The 24343-nt window shown below is 30.2% G+C and overlaps 2 protein-coding genes and 1 long non-coding RNA gene across 3 annotated transcripts; 1 reads left to right on the top strand and 2 right to left on the bottom strand.

Annotated features, from left to right (window-relative positions):
• Positions 1–4054: 4054 nt before the first annotated feature.
• On the bottom strand, positions 4055–5619 carry LOC107013429 (zinc finger CCCH domain-containing protein 53-like). The gene is made up of 6 exons (XM_027915352.1): positions 5372–5619; positions 5097–5276; positions 4819–5004; positions 4635–4729; positions 4309–4551; positions 4055–4170 (listed from the first exon to the last, which is right to left on the bottom strand). The coding sequence occupies exons 2-6, from the start codon at positions 5258–5260 to the stop codon at positions 4133–4135; spliced, it is 726 nt and encodes a 241-aa protein (XP_027771153.1). The 5' UTR covers positions 5261–5276; positions 5372–5619; the 3' UTR covers positions 4055–4132.
• A 9742-nt stretch (positions 5620–15361) lies between these two features.
• On the top strand, positions 15362–18549 carry LOC107013013 (pectin acetylesterase 11-like). Its single transcript, XM_015212995.2, has 13 exons — positions 15362–15407; positions 15527–15681; positions 15770–15852; positions 16101–16227; positions 16314–16393; positions 16482–16568; positions 16644–16768; positions 16868–16925; positions 17022–17075; positions 17162–17239; positions 17870–17951; positions 18049–18188; positions 18316–18549. The coding sequence occupies exons 2-13, from the start codon at positions 15528–15530 to the stop codon at positions 18469–18471; spliced, it is 1224 nt and encodes a 407-aa protein (XP_015068481.1). The 5' UTR covers positions 15362–15407; position 15527; the 3' UTR covers positions 18472–18549.
• Positions 18550–22476: 3927 nt separating this feature from the next.
• Positions 22477–24121, bottom strand: LOC107013839. Its single transcript, XR_001456156.2, has 2 exons — positions 23880–24121; positions 22477–22931 (listed from the first exon to the last, which is right to left on the bottom strand). It is a non-coding gene; the product is annotated as an uncharacterized LOC107013839 (long non-coding RNA).
• Between the last annotated feature and the right edge of the window lie 222 nt (positions 24122–24343).

A 24343-nucleotide genomic window follows, 5' to 3' on the forward strand; every position in this document is an offset into this window, starting at 1 on the left:
AATTAATATGAAATTGTAACTGATAAGATTATGTAAAGAAATTAGAGAGATTAAAGGAGTGAAAAAAGGAAGAAAATCGTATGTTAAGACTGTAATATTTATGTATCTTGTTGACTTGAGAATTGAAAAAAAATAAGGGATTTTAAAAATATTTTAAAATGATAGAAAATAATAAAAATTATGAAAAATAAAAATATTTATATAGATAATTTATCCATAAATTTTTTTTTTATAGGATACTATTAAAATATATATATTTATTCATTTAATTTTGTATAAATTTAAATATTTACCTACCAAAAAGTTTGAAGAATATGAATGTAATTAGGCGCAAAGTTAATAAGTATATGTATTATGTCAAAAGCATGATCAAGGTTATGATTGGAGCGGCAAAATCTATGACAGAATGGGAATAAAACTTAAATTGGTAGTTGAAATTTTATGAAATATATTTGTATGATGATAAATTTACTTTGCCACTTTGATTTGATTCTTTATACTAATTTAATATTTTGTTGCGTTATGAAATTATGCGATGCAATTGATATATTAGTAAGATGATAAATTTACTTTGCTACTTTGATTTGATCTTTTATACTAATGTGATATTATTATATTGTGACATGAAATCAAGTGATAGTAATAAATATTTGAGTATTTTTATGTTGATGGGCTTAAAAGATGATCAAACTGACTTAAAAGCTAGTTTTTAGCTTATTAGAGTGTCTTGTAATATCAAAATGACTTATTTTAAGTCAAAAGTTAAAAGTTAGGTGAGGGATGTTTTTTTTTTCAACCGAAAAGTCATTTTATGTGACTAAGTATATTATCTTTTTGCTGTTAATTCTTTTTTTAATTATTATTATTATTATTATTATTCTATTTATTATTATTATTATATTTATTATTATTATTATTTATTATTGTTATTATATTCATTATTATTATTTATTATTATTATTATTATTGTTATTATTATTATTATTATTGTCATTGCTATTAATAATAATAATAAGTTGCGCATACAAAATTAACTTAAATAATAAATTTATACTTCTCTTATAAATAATTTGTGGTGATAAAGAAATATCTGAATGATGAGAAATATTATTACTTATGGATGTAAAATATAAATTAATTTTGTTTTAATTTTGTAAAGTATAAAAACCTTAAATTATTCAATTTCTTTCCATTAACAACTTTAAGGGTATTGCAGACATTTTGATAAAAAAAGTGCTTACTAACACATATTTGTCAAACACATCAATAACTTTTTTTTTCAACTGCAACACTTTTATCTAAACACATAACTCTTACTTTTAAAATAAATTTCGGTACTTTCAAAAGTACTTTTTAAAAATTGCTTTTTTTAAGTCAATCCAAACAGACTCTTAGTCTCATAATATTAATTATGAGATGAAATCTAATATTCTTTAAAAATCATGATTTGAAAATCTTGTATTGTGATTTGAGATTTTTCGTTTATAAATTTAACATGCAAATTTACTCATATTTTTTAAAATAACCTCGTATTTATATTTACTAGTCATTTATTTAATATATAATAAAATTTGTCATTATAATATTATTTTTGAAAATTTATTATACCTACTGAAAAATAGGCTAAAATCATATGTTAATTTTGATTCCAATTTAATATACAGTCATATATTATCCGTGAGTAAATCCTAATTATATAGATCGTATCCATATGATACCAGGTTGCAGAAGTCTTAGATTTGATTTTTGTTGTAACTTGTATTGGTTTTTAAAACATAAAAAATTACATCAATCCATCCTTATGAATTTACGTGACAAAATTTATTTTTTAGTCTATCTTTAAAATACTGAGATGAAGGATGTTCTTTTTTTATCTTAATTTATCTGATATTTTTTATTTTTTAAAATTAAATAATTTAAATTTGATAAAAAATTTACTCAATTTTTTTAAATTAAAATTATATATTTGTAAATTATATCAAAAATACTACAAGTCAAAATAATTGACAACTCAAAATAATTAAAAAATATATAAAAAATTTACGATTAAAATAAATTTGTTTAAATTTTGATATTGGAAAAATACCCCATAATTAAGACGGAAAGAATAATAATTAGACAACAAATTACAAACGATGTAATTAAAGCAGCATTCAGAAGGATTAATAATTTCCTTCTTCCAACTAATTCGTTCTAGCTAGTACCTTTCCTTTTTACAAAATAATTCTTTCTAGCTAGTACCTTTCTTTTTTACAAAATTTTTAAAATTCAATGGTGAATTTCTTTACTCTTTGATCTATTATCTAAATCATTGGATGCATTTGAAAAAAAAATACGTTGGACCATGATAATTTATATATTGATGACAATTATCATTTGCAAAATAAGATGTATTTTGCTATAAATTAAAGGACGATATGGTGATTTTCTTGGCTTTTTAGACCTTAAGTTGGTGTGAGTCAATATTTCATTTGTTTCTATTACTAAATAAAATTTTGTATGTGAAATTCAATGATTTCTTTATATTTAGTATGTTATATAGAGCGTGAAGTATTTATAAATTATAAATATTGATAATTATTTCATTATTGAGCTTTTTAAAAATAAGAAAATTTGTCGGGTGCAATTATATATAAATGAATACTTATTGTTGGATAAAAACTTTGTGCTATAAGTTATCATAATATTTTTGGTTTGATCTATTTCTCATCATAAACTAAAAGGATGAATAATCAGATGGAAGTCGTTCCGTCAATATGCTATTTACGAGATCAAAATAAGTGAATTCTTTGATTGATAAAATCAAAATAATAATATGACACTCATAACCTTTAAATCTTAAATTCACATCTAATTATGACCTCAAAATTTTAAATCACGACACATGCCCATGAGGCACAATTAAGAAGAACGATTTGTTATCGTGTGTCAATAATATAATGTTGATAAGAGTATAGAAAAATTGCTTCTTTGTATGAGATTTAATGCTCCATTCGTTTCATTTTATGTGATACTTTTCAAATTTTAAAATTCAAATAAGTTGACTGTTAATTTTTCATAAATCTTTTAAACACTTTGAATTATCAATTATGGTGACTTTTAATACTTTTTAAGTAGTTTATAAAATTCACTACTAAAAAAAGCCCAAAAAGAGACCTAGAAAAGAGACCTCACGAGGTCTCTTTTCGGGAAAAAGAGACCGAAAAAGAGACCTCAACGGTAGGTCAGTAAAATGCAGGTCACTTTTTTACAGACACCTCATGAGGTCGCCAAACGGAGACCTCACGAGGTCACCAACAAATTATCTGATTTTTTAAAAAAAAGAGACCTCATGAGGTCACTATTGTATTATTTAATTTAATTTTATATTTTTTATATAGAGACCTCATGAGGTCACAATTTTATTATATTATTTAATTTTATATTTTAATAAAGAGACCTCATCAGGTCGCTAAGATATTATTTAATTTAATTTTATATTATTTTAAAGGAGAGACCTCATAAGGTCTCTTTTCTGCATTTATTTTTAGAGACCTCGTGAGGTCTCCATAATGAAATTTACGGAAAATATAATGCAAAAAAGAGACCTCATGAGGTCTCTTTTCTGCATTTATAAAATATAAAATGTTAATTAGAGACCTGATGAGGTCTCTATTATGAAATAGCTGAAAAAATTAATACAAAAGGGAGACCTCATGAGGTCTCTTTTCTGCATTTATAAAATAGAAAATGGTAAATAGAGACCTCATGAGGTCTCTATTATGAAATATCTGGAAAAATTAATGCAAAAAAGAGACCTCATGAGGTCTCTATTATGAAATATCTGGAAAATTAATGCAAAAAAGAGACCTCATGAGGTCTCTTTTTCTGGAAAAAAACTGGCAGAAAATTATTATTTCTGCGGCTTCTCATCACCTGTCATTTTAATTCAGTACCCAAATCAAACTCAAAGAGCTTCAAAAACTCAATTGAAGCAATACATTTACTAAATATTCTCTTATCAACTCAATTGCAACTCACTTCAACATAATTATATATTAAACAAAAACCATGATATCCATAAGTTATATAATACATTCCAACGTTATCATGTATTCACAAAACAAATAATTCCCATCACAAAATTATAAAGTTAACAAAATGATCCATAATTGAGTGCAAAACCATTATCTGCAACAAAACAAACATCAAATATCAACATCTTCATTCTCAACTTTTAGCCTAAAACCTCATTTCTATTAACTATGCCACCCATTTCAATTGAGTGCAATATCTATCTGGACTATTGAAGCAAAACTCAAGATATACCTTCTCGGCTGCCAAAGTCTGTGGAGCGAACCATATTTTGATTGAAGAAGCCTGGAGAATGCGGTGGGGATGGGATAACAGCACTCATGGAAAGGGCACGATGATGGTTGCTCCTTTTGACATCAAGAAGCTGTAAATTCAGCAATCTCCTGCTTTGGAGCTCAATTGCCTGTTGCAGATCAGCTTGTTCTTCCAATTTTCTCCTCCACAGCGCATCTTGAGTGTTGTAAAACATTCTTGCACCTAGTAAATCACAATAAGTAAAGTAGAGCATTAAAAGTTGAAACTTTTGAGGAGCCATCACATTCCAAAATGTTGTTACTTACCAAGCTGAAGATCATAAGGATCACTGGAGTCCAGACCAGTAGGACTACCGCATCCAGTGAATTCTCCCCTCTCCATCTGCTGTTGGTGTTGCTTCCTGCAATTTCAATCCCAACATCAAATTAATCAATATAAAGAATATAAACTTCACAATAAGTAAGTAGTTGTGATAAAAAGGATTAATACCTAAACTTCTCTGGGACTTTGCCCTTCTCTTTGTAAGGCTTGACAAGCACCCTAGCATCACATACAAAATGAGGATTTCCTTTGGCAAGAATGGTCTTCACAGTCTCCGGATAAACAAATGTAACAAAACCAAACATCCTCTTTAGCTGATATGGAATCCTCACATCTTGAAAAGGCCCATAAGTGCTAGAAAATCAAGAATAACAAGATTAAAGAAACCAAAACTTCAAAATGAGGGGAACAACTTTAATACATTGAATTTTTCAAACCAATAATACCTGAAATAATTGGAAACATCCTCTTCTTTGAAAGTACTATCAGCTGGAAATGTCAAGTAAATTTGCCTTGAACCTGGATTTGTTATTCCAACTCCACCATTCAGTCCAAAATTCCCTCTTTCAAAACGACTTCTGCTCAATTTGTGCATGTCATCACCCATCATCAATGCAGCAGCTGCCCTGTAGAAATTTCACATCAAGAATCAGTCCAAAGCTCCAATTTTTTTTAATACCATAAAAACAGTAAGAAGGAAAGAGGGGGGTGGCGTTCAAACCTTGGGCTTTCAGCAGACTGCAACTGTTGCTGCTGAGGCGACTGCAAATGGCGGAGATGGAGGCGGCGCGACCTCCACCTGCTGAAGCACGACTGCTGGCGGCGGAGAGCTGGCGGCGGAGAGCTGGCGATGAGCGATGAGAGAGAGAGGGACGATACAGAGAGAGAGGGTCGACACAGAGAGAGAGGGTCGACGAGAAAGAGAGACGATACAGAGAGAGGGTCGACGAGAAAGAGATAGGGTCGACGAGGTCAGTGAGAAAGAGAGAGAGGCGGTCGACGAAAAATTAAGAGAGAGGGAAGAAAGAGAGCTATTTTAATTTTGGCTAGGTTTTTGGTTTTGTTTAAGAGACCTCATGAGGTCTCTAACTTTTTAAATATTCAATTAAATTAAATTATTATTTTTAATTTAACAAGTATAGACCTCATGAGGTCTCTACTTGTTAAATTAAAAATAATAATTTAATTTAATTGAATAGTTAAAAATTTAGAGACCTCATGAGGTCTCTAATTTTATGAGAATTAGATTAAAAATTTAAAATTTTTAAATAAGTCAGGTAAAAAAAAAAAATATTCATTAAATTGACCTCACGAGGTCTCTCCTACATTAAAAAAAAAATTAAAAGATATTAATTTAAATAGCGACCTCATGGGTCTCTTATTATTGACCTATTTTTGAGGTCTCCATTTCTAGGTCTCTTTTTGGCCTTTTTTTAGTAGTGATTCATTTTAAAAAATTAAAGATTTCATGCATCATTTCGGTCAAACTTAAATCGTTGGACTCTCAAAAAATAAAATATATCACATAAATTGGGACAAAAGAAGTACTAGATTGCACGAAATTTTTTACAATATTGGTAGAGTCACAACAAAAGTTGTGTGACCCTCAATTGACTATTTTACACTTGAATAATGAGTCCACTTCTTTACCTTTTTAGCATCTTTCTCCTACTTACCCCTCTTTTCTCACATTTTTTTTTTATTTTTTCTACTCCTAATAAATATTCTTTTATCCATTTTCTTAAGATGTTGATATCTTGAATAAAAATATTAACAATTTTTTTTAATCCCAAATAACTAAAAATGTTTTTTAAGACTGAATTACTGAGACATTTTTCATTTTATATTAGTTGAATTGTTGAGATATTTTTCATTTTTTATTTTTCAAATTAATTTAATTATTCAATTTCTTAGACCACTTTTAAAATATTCTTCCAATTTTATTCTTCATTAGTTCGTATTGGAATTAGTTATTAATTAATGTTTAGTTATTTTAATCATAAATTTGACAATAATTAATAAGGATAAAAATAGATATATCTAATTTATGTATTAATCTTCTTTTCTTCAAGAGTGTGAAATACGTCAACAATTCATTAACATGAAATGAAGGGAGTATCATTCAATAATTTTAATAATATCAAATTAACTAAAAATGCGTTGTGTTTTCTCAATTAGTAGCATCTAAAAAAACAAATTATTTCAAATTTAATTTTCCATAATTTTTTAAATTCTGTTTTAGTTCCTATATTTATAATTTTTTTCTTAATAGAGATTATTTGTTATTTTTCTTAATTTTAGTTATATTTTTTTTAATACTTAATATAAAATTACTGAAAAATATATATTATATAAGTGAATGTAAGTAAAGATAAGAAAAATAAATTCTAATAATATTAAGGCTGAATGATATATTATTATTATTATCATTATTATTATTACTAAAAATAATAATAATAATAATAATAATAATAATAATAATAATAATAATAATAATAATAGCAAGTCTATCACGACCCAAATGAGTCATGAGTGACTCCCCACTTAACCTCCTAGGTGGGCGAACCAATGAATTAAACCCCAACATATATTAATCATTCACCTTACAAATTACTAACCATAATGCGGAAGCTTAAATCTCATTAGTATAAGAAACACATATTCATTATAACCTACTATATGTCATTCCCAAAATCTGAAAATCATCACATTAATGACATCTAATTTTTAAATATTAAGTCTAAGAGTATTAAAGACACCAAAATAATTAAACAAAATATTTTATGTCCGAAAACTAAGGACATAATGTCATTATTGAGAGAATCTAACACGAGCTCGAATGAGTAGCTCAAACTAGAACCTGATATGTTTGAGAATGGCTAGAGCTGAAGGCGAGTCAAAGTCGCTGGTACACTCACTGGACTTCATAAAAGGAAACAAGAAAAACACAAGTAGGGCTCAGTAATAATAATAATAATAATAATAATAATAATAATAATAATAATAATAATAATAATAATAATAATAATAATAATAATAATAATAATAATAATAATAATAATAATTTATTATTATTATTATAATAATAATAATAATATAATGAGTAGTTAATTTAAAATTATATGAAATCGATTGATTCCCAAAGACTAAATTAAGCATAGTAAGTTTTAATTTGAAAGACTTATTGTGACCTGCCTAACCTTTATAAAATTTTAAAACGTTTATGAGATTATAGTTTGTATTTTGAGTTAATTTTCTTTTATAAAATATATTGAAAAATAAGTTTTTTTTAATGTTAACAATTTTTAAGTGTTTTAGTTATTTTAACAAAAAATGTACTTTATCTATATAATTTTTAAATCAAATATATTAATTATTTAATTATGTTTTGAGAATGAGATTTCATTAGGAGTAAAAAGAAAAAAAAAAAAGAAAAAAGAAAAAGAGGTGAGTAGGAGAGAGATAGTAAAGAGGTAAAAAAGTAAATTCATCATTTAAGTGTCAACTGATCAATTGGGAATTACACAAATATTATTGATTGCGCTAGGATTGTAAAATTTTTCACGTATACTGTTAATATTTTTATTATATAAAAGAGTGAAGAGCAATGACGATCAAGGATAATTTTATAATATTAGGTTCACGTAAGGGCAAATTAGTAATTGTGATGTTAGTCTAGAAGAATCCGGTTCTCTCTATCGTTTACCAAAAAAAAAAGCAAAAAAAGTCACAGCGACACAACTTGCGTTAGCAACTCTTCGCTTCATCTTCTCCAAAAAATCAGTGAGTCGCCAATAGCCAGGTATGTTTTCCTTTTAATATTTGGTTGAAGTTTTATCTGTTCCTTCCATTTTTTCAATTTTCGATTTACCTTTGTTTGATTTATTTATATTTTTTGCGTTTTTGATCCCACTCAACTTTATCAACAAAGAATTCCAGACCTGAAGTTTCTCAAAAGAGTACCTCCTCAATGAAGGGAGACTTGAACAATTATCACCAGTGCTAACAACATATTGACAAATTTAATCTTAAATTATCATCACCAAGTTAGATTTAGTTGTCAATAACAAAGAAAAATTCAATTTGAAACCCAAGATTCAACAATGATGGAATGCGAAGTTTTTCACCAAAGAAATTTCAATCCAATGTGTTCCACCGAATCAAGTTTTCAGCTTTCAATTTCATCTTTGAAGGTTCCAACCCTAAGTCTCAAATGCCTACAATGAAATTTTGAGAAATGTAAGACGTCAGACCTGAAATTTAAAATTGTAAGCTTAAAGCAATTTTTGAACCACCTCTATCAGTACACAAGAATCCTATCTTTTGTCAAAGAGATTCAATAATTTATATGTATGCAAAAAATACTGAGGAATCATGCTAATTGCTTCGACTAATATACTGGACAAGGCAACAAGAGAATATACAAAATTGAAACAAACTCACTATTTTAGAGAAAAGATCATCTCAAAAATTGATTGGGCTCGAAAGAAGACGTTTGTTAATCAGACTCTCTTCCTTCTTCCTATATTCTTCTCAATAATGTGATATGTGTATTAAACTTCTTGAGCTTTTGTCTAATATATAGACATAAATCGATGGCCTGCAACAAAAACTTTAAAGCATATAACAAAATCAGACAACTGATTCTAGAATTGAAATCTTAACCAGCGTCATCCAGAGATCACATGTAGCTACTAAGTCATTCTTTGATGAACGCAGACCCATGGACTTAAGTACAATAAAGAACCAAATGGAGGCCAAAGATGGTTCCAGGTATAAGCGTGTCATAGAGATTAGTGTTGATGTTAGGCTGCTGTCAAGAACACAATGGAGTACAATGATGGAAAGAGTGATATTCATCTGATGGAGAAAATATTACTAGAAAAATTTGAGGAGAAATGTTTACAACTTCTGCCAAAAGTTAAATGAGAAGGTAACTATTACTTTGGACAATTCTGTTCTTTGGTATGGCTTCCATAATTTCTTAACATAATGAAGCTTGTGTTTCAATACTTCATATTTTACCTGTAAATATTGTATGTTCATCTTTTAATTTCTTGATTTATTCCATAAAAAAAAGACGAGAAGAGGAGAAAGCAGAAGCCCAACAAAATATGAAGCTTGCTCATGCCAAACTAGCCAGGGATCTGTGCAACGAGGTAAAAGCTAACCTACTCTTGAAGCTTAACTTTCTCAAAGTGATGGCTTAGTAATTCCCTCAAACAAGCTTGATCTGGCCTATGGTGAGTCTAAAATTATGTAATTATTCACAGCTTTATGAAGTTGATACACACGTGAGGAACTTAGAGACATGGTGGTCAGAAGATACAGGTTTAGCCGGATGAATGATATTCAAATCTATAATTGCTAACTTTTTTTGCTCTATTTTTTTTTGAGATTGACCTGCTCAGTTGTAATATACATGTGTTATGTGTTTAAGAACATATCGGTACGTGATTAAAATCTTGCAGGATTCACGTTGCACATGCTTTGAGCAATCTTAATATATAAATTTCTACAACACACACTACTTTATTTTCTTGACTGTAAGAGAAATGTCAATGAAAGGAAACAAGGTATCTTGCAGGTCTCCTGTATATGCTGCAATTACTCTGTTCTTTAGTCCAGTGGCCAGTTCTGTAAATGTGCTCTCATATAGGGAACATAAATTGACTGAAGAATCATTGCATGATCTATTAACAATTATGCCTTTTTCTCAATATCTACAATCTGATTTTTTCCATTTTCAATATTCAGGTGCTAACAACCTTGGTATTTCAAAGGTTCAACTTGAGCACCATAAGATACTCTTACAACAACAGTAAAGGTATTAAAGTTTATCCGCTTGAATGATATCTTTATTTATTATGCCTCTATTATACATTTGGTATTATTCTGCAATAGAGTTGGTAAGTTCCAATGCACTGATCAATTCTACATGCACGAAATTAGAAGTGGTCTTTTGTTCATTTTCACTCACCTATATTTGTGTAAAATTTTTCAGATTACATTTTGGAAATACTAATGTTAATCGTAGTGACCTACTATTTATGTTCTGGATTAAGGTACATCTGATAACCTATTTGATCTTTTTAGATGAGTTGTACTCTATTTGTCCTAGAGTATTTTCTCATGTAATTTAGAGCTCTCATGGCTCCTAACTGATATTTACGATTCACTACTTTGTTTTGTGGACAATGATATATAGGTAGAGTTCAATAACAGAGGGAGTACTATTTTGAGACAATCTTTTACTTGTTCTTTTTCATCTCTAAGAAAGAAAAGAAATAGATGTAACAACTTCTCTTCATCATCGACTATCCCTACTCCTCCCTCTCCGGATTTTCTTGCCTCTTCTCCAACAATCGCTACAATGAAAGACTTTCTTGCTTCTTCTCCGACAATCGTTGCAATGGCAGACTTTCTTGCCTCTTCCCCATCAATTGCCATCGGTACTTTTACTAATTTTTGAAAACCCGTATCCAAAATTTGGCACTAATTTTGAAAATTCTCATATTTGACAGTATCTGCTTTCCCTCTTAAATAAAAAAAATAATTGGCTATTGAGTTATCACTTATCAAGAACATTTCTTAACTTAAGATATCCTGGATAATAATGAGTATATTTCACTATTTCTGTATCCTTCTTATAATTAATTTCTTTTATAGTCCAAATTTATAAAATAATTGTAGTTGAAATTCTTTTGTTTTTCTGAAAATATTTAGTTCAACATTTGGAGTTGGGGATTGTAATGTGTTTGTTAGTTGACCAGTTGTTAGTATAGTGGTATCAGAAGTGGTATTAATCCTGGATTTCGATCAGTGTTGCATCCTGCAGAAAAATTGTATCAGTACATGTCTCTACCAATAGTTACTGGTAGATATTTGCTGGTAAACCTGAAACAGTGTACAACTTTGTGAGTTGAAAAATGATTTTTAGCATCCAAAATAGGACTATGTTTATGAGAAAAAAAGAATGAATTTGTCCTCTATCAATTCAGGTAAGAGATAGGGAAAAGGGGTAGGAACGATTTTTTAATAATAGTTACAATATGATCCTTTTTCAAAATACCTATATATGAGATAGAAAACTTGTATAATAAAATTTAGCAATGTCATTCCTTTTCAAATGCTCATACGTAAAGCGTTGCAATTACTTTTAGAAATTTTACTACAATGTTTATGCCGCTATTTTATTTATATCCAAATTTTTGACTTCTTTCGTCACAAATAGGTGTAAGATGATTTTTCACGATAAACCCAATTATGATATTCTATGTTGTTCTGGCTGCTTTCTTGTGTGTAAGAACCCTGATGTTCTTTCTACACCTTTGATACTCTAATTAGGGTATAAAAAAGCAGTTTGAAATCCTTTTAGTTAGCTATATGGGATTAAAGAAAAATTGAAAAATAGGTTGTTTTAGAAAACAACTGAACATTTCATCTTTGTACAATAACTCGGAGGCAATGAAGTACAAATTCGATGAACTCGGTGGCAGTATCAGGAAACACCAAGCATGTAAGTTACAAATTTCATTTTCTTCCATCCCATGCCTCGTTTTTAAAAAAATATGAATGGTACTTGCATATCTTCAAAGTCGAAAAATGTGACACACAGTTGAATTCTTTTGATACTGCAATAGATTTAGTTGTGCTACCACTCAAATTGAAAAGGTTACCACTGCTTGACAATAATAAGGTGAATAATTTTATTTTCTCAAGATGAAATTTATACTCTTGTAATATGATTGTTATATTTTTTGTGTCATTACTTACTTAATAGTAGCTATTACATTGCAGTTTTTGAAGTAAAAAAGACAACTACAAATATACGAAGAAAGCTTTTAAAAACTAAACTCTCTGTATTTCAGAGCTTTAAGATTTATAAAAGAACTTTGGATCTTTTAAAAATCAGTGATTGGAGTTGTAATTGAGAGAAGGAAAGGGAGCAGGGGAGTTAAGCCAGAAAAAGGGAAAATGGATCGGGACCTTAACTTTGAAAAGCCAAAGGGAAAGGAAGGTAAGCACAACCTAACTAATGACAAGGGTCGAATGTAGAGAGTGATGAAGGGCGAGGAGCAACTCGGTAGTTTATTCCAATTAAGTTTCAGATATGCAGAAACCAAAGGCAACTCTCAGGCCATTTGAGTGCGTGCACACAAATTGTTTGTTACTATCTCCTGCTCGCTTTAGAGAAAATGACCAAATAGTCCTTAATACTTGGTCCTTAATATTTTTTTAACTTGATTGAAATAGTCCTTAATATATAACAATTGTGTTCATGTTGGATTGAAATTGTCCTTAATATATAACAATTGTGTTCATTTTTTATTGAAATTGTCCTTAATGTATAACAAAATGTGTTCATTTGATCGTTCACTCTAAAATCAAACAGATTTGTAAAAAAAATGTGTTAAATTCAACTATGGACCTTATGTTGCTAATATTATCACCATTGTTGTCTTCTTTGTTAGCTCTAAAGAAAGAACTCCAAAAAACTAACACCATTTCTCTCTTTCTTTATCTTTCCTAAAATATTATTCCACCAACCTGATATCCATTTTTTTTAAGCAAGAGAAAATAATATTTCTTTTATTAAGAGAAAATAGAGACAATGGTATTATATTTCAAGGAGTTTTTCTTTAATAAACTAACGAAGAAGACTACCGGTGGACTTTGTTAGCCCCGTATGATTCATAGTTGAATTTAATATATATATTTTTTATAAAATCTGTTAGATTTAAAATAAAGGATCAAAATGAACACCTTTTGTTATACATTTTCAATTAAGTAAAATATATTAAGGAAAAAAATGACCACCTTTGTTATACATTAAGGATCATTTCAATATAATGAAATACATTAAGAACCAAAATAAAGCATTACTCATACAGTAAGGATCATTTTTGTTTTCTCGCTCACTTTACTACTCCTTGAAACATTTATGCTAATGACCCTTAAATTATAGCGAAAGCAGCCTCAGCCCCTTCCCTCGTGGCTATTTCACAAAATTTACACGTGGCTTTTTTATTTTACCCTCCCCTAGGAGCTCCCATCCTTTTGCTCCCTTGGTGACTCGAATTGGTAGTGAGAGGTGCTTAACATCCGAGCAATCGTCACACATGGCTTTTTCTCTACTAACAAAAGGATTTTGGTGAACTTGTAAACTTCTAGTCTATGTCTCTAATGAATTCGAGCGACATTTTCAATAACCCTTTTGTTCAACATGTTAGCGACATGCATCATATAATTTAAACGTATGATAAATAAATGAAAGTATTCCATCGAGATGCACTTGTGATCATGGATTGTGCTAAAATTCTTTAACCTAGAAGATGAAATTAGGTGAATGTTCACCTTTATGTTGATTAATGTATTAGCTTTCGGGACAACACCATCGATATAAACCTGAAATGATATCACCTTGATTCTCTCTTGAATTCATCTCGCTTATTGCTCCACTCAATTGTTGCATCAAGAATTTGGATTGTATTTTTATCATTTACATGTGTTTTGCTAGAAATAAAGCTCAAGCTCTCTTTCTCCTATATAAAATATCTACAAGGAATCATATTGTTACGAAATATTCTGTCGTGCATTCTGTGCAAAGCTCCTTCCAACTGCTATGAATTCTTTCAAAGTAAGTAGAGTTATTATCATATCCTTATCTTTGTTATATACAACAAGAGGCCCTTCTCTCATTTTTCACGTATTATAATGTTGTTCATCTTCGTTTCTCCCTTAAAAGCAAGGTATAACTCACGGTTGAAATAAATTTCAAAATGATAAGTTAGCAGCTCCCTACTCGCTCTCTCTCTATATATATAGTGGAATGGAGCAGAAGAAACGAAAATTTATATGGGGCAGAAACTTCTGTCATAACCGATGGTGTTAGACTTTTGGAATTTCAAAATTTTATGCACATCTGAATGTCCTGAGATGCTATTTTAGTTGATTGTTGAGTTTTTCTTTTTGACATTCCAAGCAGGAGTTATGTATCAACAAGAAATTGGTGTTGAAGATAGGAGGTTAAGCATTGTGAAATGTGTAAGTTTCATGCTAAAGGAATTCTGGGTAGTCATTTTCATGTGTAACCAAGATTTTACTTGATAATGTTGGTAGCTACATGTTATTGTGCTTTTATTAGCAAATTCCTTCTGGAATCATTTATCAAAAGTGACCATCGTGATTCATGGTTGCAGTATGCGATTCTTTAGGATTGCCTCTTGCTTTTGACTTTTGTCAATAAGTGACCGAAGCTATGCCATCTAAATTATATGGTTATTCAAAAATGTTTATTGTTATTTCAGATTTTAAGCATATTTCTAAGTTAGATTTGAATAAATATAATCAGATCTAGTATTTTACTAATCATGAACCTCAATCCTTTTTCAATGTACAATTATACTTATAATATAATAATATCGTATGCATTTGTACTAGTTCACAATCTTCCAGGAAGGTCCAATTAATTGATTTATAGTGTTTCTTTCTTAATAATATATATATTTTTGAAGTAGTTAAATTTGGAATCACACGTGTAAGAAATAACAATGTGTTCCATAAACTTCTCATATAACAACCTCATGCAAATAAAAAATCTTGTGGTTACAAAAAATTTGTGGTGCTAGTATTTTTCTCATCTTCCATCTACCTTTTTTTCCGTTTAACCATAAAGTTATCTCCATAAAATGTTATATATAGATCAAAATCTGGGAAGGATAAACAAATAAATTTTACAACAAATATATTAAAAAGTAGGTGTGGAGAGCTTTTATTTATTTATTTATTTTTTATTCTCAAACATGTACTTTGTATATTCATGATATGATGCTGAGCTATTCATTTTCCTTTGTTGTTTTATTATGTGTTATAGGATGATGATGGCCAACACATACCTTCAAGTTTTATGCTTATCTATTTGTTCATTGGCTATTATCAATACTGTGTCATCTGCAAACGAAAATTACTTACCTGAGGCATATCATGTCTCAAAAACAATCGTTAAAAATGCTGTGTCAAAAGGAGCAGGTTGATTTCATTATTAATTTTTTAAAAAAAATTAATGTAAGATATACTAAAATTTTTGTTAATAAACTTGTTTTTTATATTGTGGCAGTGTGCTTGGATGGATCACCTCCAGCTTATCATTTTGAACCAGGATTTGGAGATGGAGCCGAAACCTGGCTGGTTCAACTTTCGGTATGACCTAATTTTGCGCCCCCTAATTTATTATGGATATAGTTAGGGGCAGATGAAGCCGAAATCCAGAAAATTAAAAACTATATATATATGATTAAAATAAGTTTATATACGTCGAATCCCCTTCGACAATCTATTTATAGATTTTGAATCCCTTATTTAAAAATTCTGGCTCTGCCTCTGCATAGTATATATATTTGGAAGAATTATTTTGCTTCAATTTTGACATTATTAATTGTTGTTATGAGGGGGGAGAATGGTGCAGAGACGTTGAAGCTTGTCTAGACCGTTCCAAATCTGATCTTGGTTCTTCCAATGTTATGGGTTCATGGTGGTTTACAGGAATGTTTAGCAAAAATCAAAGTGGAAATCCAGGTTAATTTCTTAATTAGCTGCTCATCATACTTAATTAATTATTATATATATAGTTGAACATAATAATATTTATATATGATTTGCAGAATTCTATAATTGGAACAAAGTATTTATTAGATACTGTGATGGTGGAGGCTTCACCGGTGATGTCGAATACGTCGATCCCGTACGTCCTTACTTAAATTTTAATTTAAATTTACAGACATAATTATTATTCATGTAACGTAACATATAACAACTTCCTTGTATGTTAGGCTACCAAACTTCATTTCAGAGGTGCAAGAATATTTAAGGCAGTGCTGGATGAACTTTTAGAAAAAGGATTAAAAACGGCCAAAAGTGTAAGTAAACTTTAATTAAAATTATATAAAGCAATAATTAGAAGACTCATCATATTTATTTATAAATAATTGCAGGCTCTTCTTAGTGGAAGTTCTGCAGGAGGATTTCCAGCAATGTTATATTGTGATTATTTCCGTACATTATTGCCAAATACTCCTAGAGTCAAATGTATGAATGATGCTGGTTATTTTATCAACCCGTAAGTTGCATTTTTTAAAACATAAATAAATATTTATAGTCTGTCTGAGAATATTGTTATATACGTTCAATCTAACTTTGTCTCTCTTTCTATTGACAGCAAGGAGCCTTTTCTTACAAATTTTACAGAACTTTATACATCACTTGTTACTTTACATGTAATTAAGAAATCCTCACCTTCACTAGTTAATTATTTCCATCTTTTTATGTCTTTATCATTATAAGTTACTTATTATTTATCTGAGTTATTGTAGGGATCTGCCAAAGCGTTACCTAAAGAATGCACTTCAAAGATGAGTCCAGAATTGGTATAATATAATTATATTATGGTGTTAATCTTTTACCACTAAACTAAACACAACAATTTATATATTTTGTATATATGATTATGCAGTGCTTCTTCCCAGAGAACATGCAACAATATGTCAAGACACCCCTTTTCATTGCCTCTTCAGCATATGATAAATATCAGGTAATTACATCCATCTGAGTTCATGTGTCGAAATTCAAATAAGCTTATCTTTAATCATAAATTCTTTATATATCTTTTAAATATTTTGAATTATCAATTATTGTGATTTATAGTACTTTTTTTTACGTATTTTACAAAATATATGAATTTCATTTTAAAATTTTGAAGATTCTATGAGCAAATTCTTGATCAAATTTAAATTATTTGACTCTTGAAAAACAAAATATGTTATATAAATCGGAACAAAGGGAGTATTTTCTATATGCCTACTTACTATAGTGTTCCATCCGTCCACTTTTAATTGTCGTGTTATGCTTTTCGAATGTCAATTTGATTAATTTTCATAGATAAATTAGATTTCATTAATTCGATATTTTAAACAAAATTCAAAAACTATATGAAAAATACTATAAATCTTTTTTTTTTGCGTATCAATATGATGAAAAAATACATTATAAAATGTTAATTGAAGTTCTTATAACTTGACTTTTAAAATAGGGAAGTATGACAATTAAAAGTAGGCGGAGAGAGTGATATAAAATATATGTAAAATGTCAAGCTGATTTCATGAATTCAAAAGATTTCTAAATATGTGTTACTTTCAACTAATGTGCATGAGTTGTTTTGCAGATAAACAGTAGTATAGCTAATGGGATAAATACTTGCATTGGTTATTCAAATTGCACAGCAGCTACGAACCAAACCTTCTTAGGTCAGTACTATAAACATATCAATGAGTTAAAAACATATATTTTCAATTAATTATGTAAAAGTAATTTATTAATACTTGTGAATTCAATATATTTCAGAGTTTAGATCGCGATTCTTGAATGCTTTGCCCAAACCAACTAATCCAAAATTAAAAGGAGTTTTCATTGATTCATTCAATCATCATAGCCAAGTCCAATATTGGTGGTCTCCTTTAAATATCACCACAATTAACAACTTGGTACGTATTTAATTTATGTCTTGTTATAATTGTCTTGTCAAAAAAAAAAGAAAGAGAAATTGTTATCGTACATACGTATACATATATATATATATATATATATAATTTGATTGTTTAATATACGCAGACTTTATCAAAGGCATTAGCTGATTGGTTCTACGATCGGAACTACACGTATGTGATACATGAACATGAATTGCCGATTCCTGCTCTAGGAGTAGTTAAAGAAAAGGAACATAAAGCCAAAGAAGAACAAGCGCCATCTGCCAAATCATTAACCTAAATATTTTTGTTGTTTCAATCTTATATACATAATTAAGTAAAGATGAATGCAAAAATCTTTTGTTTTTGTCTCTATTTATTACTCCCTCTCTCCTATTTTCATTTCTCAAGATCAAGTCAAATTATATTAATCTTTATCAATATTCTGTACTTCTTTTAATTATATTAACGTGACAAAAGTTATAACTCACGCTATGAGGCGAACCAAGCCGAACGTCACTTACGCGTAACCCCCCATCGAAAATATCGTCAAACAAGTATAAGTTTGATGCATCGATAAATATAAATTAGACCAAAATGCAACATAATTCAATATGTGGTAAAATGTTGTCAAACAAGTATAGAATCAAAGGTATCAATAAATATAAACTAAACAAATGTGTAACATAATTCAATGTGTGGTTTAACGATTTTGACCCAGTATACTTTAAGGTTGCAAGTTTGAATTTAGCTTGAGTTTTTTTTTGTTTTTTGTTTTAAAATGACCACAGAAACGTAGTCAACGAGGTTATTATATTAAATTCAATTAGTATATTAATTACAATTTAAAAAATTAATCATGACTTCTTAAAAAAATGAAACATTGACATGAATTGGGGAAAGAGGCTAGAGTAATGTTTTACCAATGTATTACCATATTTTTAATAGAAAGCAACTTCAACGTGTATATTAAATATTTCCTGTCCCTTGATGATTCATGAATACATATAACTTCAGCTTGAGATATCTAAAGCAATTTCATGGAAGGATGCCGGAAAGACTCAATTATATTAGTGATTAATACGCTCAATATACACCATCGGGTTACGTAATACGTGTTGATTTTTAAAAGGTGTAAATGAAAAATGAAGAGTTATGACTTTTATGAAAAATTATGATTTTTATGAAAGGTTGTGACCTCGGGTAGGGGCGAGGCCGGGTCTCAAGTGAAGGTTAGGGTTGAGTCTCGAGGTCGGGTGTCGGGGTCGGGGTTATGTTCGGATTAGGGTCAGGGTTGGTCAGGTCTCGGGTCAGGTGTCAAGGTCACGGTTGGGTCGGATCTCAGGTCAAAGTTAGGTTCAAGTATCGGGTCGTGTTTGGGTCTTAGATCGACTTCAATTATCGGATCGGGGTTCGGATGGGTCAAAGGTCAAGGTTGGGGTTGTGTCTCGAATGAGATATTGAGTCAAGGTCAGGTTTGAGGGTCTCGGGGTGGGGTCGGGTGTCATGTCGAGGTCAGGGTTGGGGTCAAGTCTCGAGTAAGGTGGCAAGTTGAGGCCGAGGTTAGGTCTTCACGTTAGAGTTGGGTGTCAGGGTTGGGGTTTAGGCCAAGTAGGGTGTCAAGGTCAGGGTCGAGGTTTAGGCCAAGTAAGGTGTCAAGGTCAGGGTCGGGTCGGTGTCAAGTACTGGGTAGAAGTCGGGGGTTTGGTTTCAAGTCGAATATCGGGGGTTGGATTTCGTTTTAAAAGTTGGATCTTAAGTCGGATGTTGGGGTCGGGAGTTGGGTTTTGGTCTCGATTCGAGGTTGGGGTCGTGTCTCGAGTCAAGTTCAGGTTTGGGTGTCGGGAATGTATTCCTGTTCGAATGTCGGGTCTCTAGAGGGGTTAGGTCCTTGGTTTGGTCTTGGGATCATGTTATGACATCGGGTCATGGTCATGGTTGGGTTCTAGTTCAAATGTCGGGTCCCGTGTTGGGAGTAGGGATCAAGTTTCAAATGGAGTGTCGAGGTCAGTTGTCAGATTGATTATTGGGGTTGATTTTCAGATCATAACTACTCTGATCTCCTGTCAAAAAATAAAAGATATTTTTTTAAAATTTTTTTTATTCACCAATCACACACTAGAAAATATTTTTCGAAAGTATATTTTACTCACTAACCAAATATGATAAAATCCATTAGAAACCAACTTATTTTCCAAAAAAAAAACATTTTCGATGAAAGATGTTTCCATTGATACCAAACACACCCTCAATCTATTTTGCAAGCTTTATTCATTTCTTCAATTATGTTGTTACTCTCACCCGACAAAAGAATAGGGAGTTGAAAACTATGGGCCCAAGTTATGGGCTTGAGGTTGTGACTCCAAAATTGTCGATTGATAAAATATCTGTGTGTAAATTGTATTCGAATTTGAATGAATTTTTAGACTGCGTAGGATATCAAAATGAATATTAACAATGTAACAGAGAAAAAAAATGAATATGAAAAAAATGTAATAAAAGTAATCAATTACATATAAAAAATGCAATTTAACAGAAATAATAATTTTATAAAATGAAGAAATATTTGAACGTCTGGCTACGACAAAATAATATAAACATAACAATCGATAAAAATCCTAATACTTTGAGAAGAGGATGATTACCAACAAATTTCATTAAAATGACAAAAACATGTATTTTGAGTTATTTAAAATAACATACTCAAAAAGTATAAAACCATCATATCGAAATTTGGTGTCAACAGGTCAGTTTTGGATAAGGGGTGTTACACTTTTGCTTTTGTAGTTCCTTTTCTCATTAATGATAAATGAATTTCACATATAAAAAATATTTAACAATATCAAATGCAATATATTTGACAATTTTTTCACAATTAATATTTTTCAATTTTATATGAACGGTCACCAATGTTAAAATTTAGTTAAGTTATATTTGATCTTTTTATGTGGTAATGTATTTATTATTATACTTCAATATGGAGCTCCATTAGAAGTCAAAGATAAAAATTAATTTTTTTTCTTAATGACGAAATACAATCAAACACTAAGGCTAACGAAAGACGAAATTTGCATAAGTTTGAAAAAGAAGTATTAAAAATACCTCGGAATTTGGCGCAAATAAGTAGTTTCATCCTGAACTATTGACAACTTTAGAAACACTCCTCTACTTGACTATCTAAGCCTACCCCCCCCCCCTCCCCCCGATATAGCCCCGATATGCCACATGACATAATAAGTTGTCTCAAATTCTTAAAGGAGCATAAGACCTTATATTTTTGCAATGGAAGATCGACAAAATCCTTTTCTTTGAAGACTTGCTCCAAGCCAAACTTGAATCTCAATGAAACAAGGTAAATGATTCACAAACTAAATATATTTTGTTAGTGTCTTTTTCTTAAAAAAATGTAGTTTTCAAAGTGTTCAGTTTTAATTTGTTTTCCTTCTCCTGTCTCTGGAGCATAAAGTTTCTCTAGTTAAAAACAAATATTTATGTACGTTGTAGAAGATACAGAGTAACTATTCCCACTCCTATTTTTAAATTAAGACTTTTCTCCTTTTTATAGATTACACACAATCTATACGATAAATAGTTTGTGCGTCCTTTGAGCATCAAGAGTTTACCCTTAAGATTTTACAAGTCCGACATAGAAATCCAATCACATGTGGAAGGAATTCACTACTTATATAAGAATACTATTACTCACAAGACCTAGACTTCATTCACTACTTTAGTAGTCACTTATTTGATCCCTCAATCTCTAAGGAAATTAGCTCGAATTCATATTTAACTTGTTTTACTAGAAAAATAAAAACTTTCGAAAAATCGACAAAACTTATTATTCAAGAGAAATCGAATTTCCAAAAAAACAGAGTCACCACTTAATTTTTTTAGCAAAAATCAAGAAAAAACTCAACTTTTCAGAAAGACCTAAACAGATAAAATCAATTTGAAAAAAACGGGTTCGAAGTTCACTATACATTCCGAGAAGGTATTAGGCGCTCGGAATGCCTGCTAACTTAAAGTTAACCGGCGATTTGACTAAAAGGACTTTGAAACAACTTTTCAAATTTCAAACTAAAGTAAAGGAAATTCATTTTTTATTAATTTACTTACTTATTATTTTTTATTATTTTAAGGGGGAATGAACTAAAAGGGAATTTTTTTTAAAAAAAGGGAATAATTCATAAAGTGCAAGACCAACTAAAATAATAAGAGTAAAACTAAGTGATAAATTAAAACATATAAATATATTTAATTAAAGTATGAAGAACAGAAATATGACTTCTCTTGGGGGTTTAGTTAAATAAAGACCAAAATCAAATAAAATGATTAGTTAACATAATAAATAAATAAGTAAGAGTAAAGGAAGAGTAGATTCAAATTTAAGTTTTTGCCCGAATTCCAAATCTGATGCAAATTTGGGCCAAGTCAGGCCTTTTCTTCTTTGTTGAGCCAGATGTATACACAAAAAGTATCACACTGTATATAGTCATTTTAATCTGTATATGAGCCTAATTTATTCAACATCTTGTACATTCTCTCCTCTCCTTTTTGTATTCTGCTGCGTTTACACCTGAATTTCATTAGTTTTCCTCGTATACCGGTGTATACATCAGGTATATAGCCCTTTTTTGGGGCTTTAGGGACTTGAGAAGTCAACTTGCAGCCTTGTATGGCTTTCCCGACACCTGTTCATCAGTTTCAAGGGCCGACCGACTCGAAAGAAAGGGTTGGATCCTTTGTGACTCTCTCGAAATGCTGAAAAAGGAAAATAGAACTCAAGCATATTTACATAAAAAAAAAAAATGAGAATACGAATTAGCACCTAAAGATAATAGGAGTAATAATGTATCTAAAACTATTTATCGTAACAACTAAATTAATATGCAACAAATGCTTGCTTGGACCAAACAGTGAATATGTAATGGAGGAATACAAATTCTAATGATACTAACAACCCAAAACATATTAATGACTACTTACAGTCAACAACAAATATATACCCTCCAACCAATTTAATAAATAAAATGTCTATAAACAAGTAGTAAGAGCAAAAAACAATTAAATTCAATCAATATCATATGAAACACCATGATTGAGCGAAGACAATTTTGAAAACAAAACTCTACTCAAATTAGATATGCTTTATCACATAGAATGGAGAAAGAACACAGAAAGAGGAACTTCCATTCGGAAATCGAACATTTGTTGAACCATGACAATAAAACAAAATTGGAGGGAACAAGGAGATGACTTACAAAGGGGAGCTGACTATTTTGACAATGAAGGTACAAATCAAGGGTCAAAACCAAAAGACATAGACATCATATTAGGCTTTACGAGAAGTGCACAAGGATTCACAAATATCTGAAGCCTTACACCTATGTGAATAACCAACATCAACAATAACAAACTAAATGAAGAACAACTAATACTTGCAGGTTATGTTGTTGAAAGCCAATTCAACACAGAAATAAATAAATGAGGAAAACAAAGAGATAAACTCGAATAGTGAAATACATAATTGAAGCTAAAACAGAAAACTTTAAGCTCAATATTAAAACTAGATCATGAAGTCACATAAGTCTAACATATTCAAACTACCAAAACTCAACTATAATCACAACCATGACCAAAGGTAACAACCTCACAACACTGGAAATACCATGTCAAAAATAAAGAAGATCATGCCGGAGAAGGCGTTACCTTTTTCTGGGCAGCTGAACTACGATGAGCTTCTTCCAACACCACAAGCCAAAGACTCTAACGGGAAAACTTGAATAACCGGATGAGCAACCCATAAGATTTATCTGAACTTTACTACTTCAAATGTAAGAATAATGGTTTGTTCTTCCTACTATCTATCTCTAATGTCAAAAAATTTCAACTCTTTTTTTTTTTTCAAACTTTTCTCCCCCCAACCCCTAATACTTAAAGCGAAAAGGATTTATATAGAGAAAGATATAGGACACGATTTGAGGGGGAAAAGGGGATGAATTTTTAAATTTTGAATTCGAATCTGTTTTGGAGTGGCTTTGTATGTATTGTTGTGTTTTGGGAATGTTTAGGTGGGTTACTGAATGTATAGATTTTTGGGCTGGGAATTGGAAATAAGAGTTGGGTGAGTTAAGTTGGAATAGGGCCCAAAATTCGGTCCTTTAATGGGTTCA

The sequence above is a fragment of the Solanum pennellii genome, chromosome 3, assembly GCF_001406875.1.
Source record: "Solanum pennellii chromosome 3, SPENNV200".
NCBI classification, from domain to species: domain Eukaryota; kingdom Viridiplantae; phylum Streptophyta; class Magnoliopsida; order Solanales; family Solanaceae; genus Solanum; species Solanum pennellii.

Bases quoted from the DNA above. Each gene is read 5' to 3' on its own strand.
- LOC107013429 (XM_027915352.1), bottom strand. From the start codon at position 5,260: ATGATGGGTGATGACATGCACAAATTGAGCAGAAGTCGTTTTGAAAGA. The intron at 4,730-4,818 runs GTATTAATCCTT...TTGAAATTGCAG, and splicing joins AAAGTCCCAGAGAAGTTTAG to GAAGCAACACCAACAGCAGA. The intron at 4,171-4,308 runs GTATATCTTGAG...GTTTTGTTGCAG, and splicing joins AGACTTTGGCAGCCGAGAAG to ATAATGGTTTTGCACTCAAT.
- LOC107013013 (XM_015212995.2), top strand. From the start codon at position 15,528: ATGATGATGGCCAACACATACCTTCAAGTTTTATGCTTATCTATTTGT. The intron at 15,853-16,100 runs GTATGACCTAAT...TGTTGTTATGAG, and splicing joins CCTGGCTGGTTCAACTTTCG to GGGGGAGAATGGTGCAGAGA. The intron at 16,394-16,481 runs GTACGTCCTTAC...CTTGTATGTTAG, and splicing joins ATGTCGAATACGTCGATCCC to GCTACCAAACTTCATTTCAG.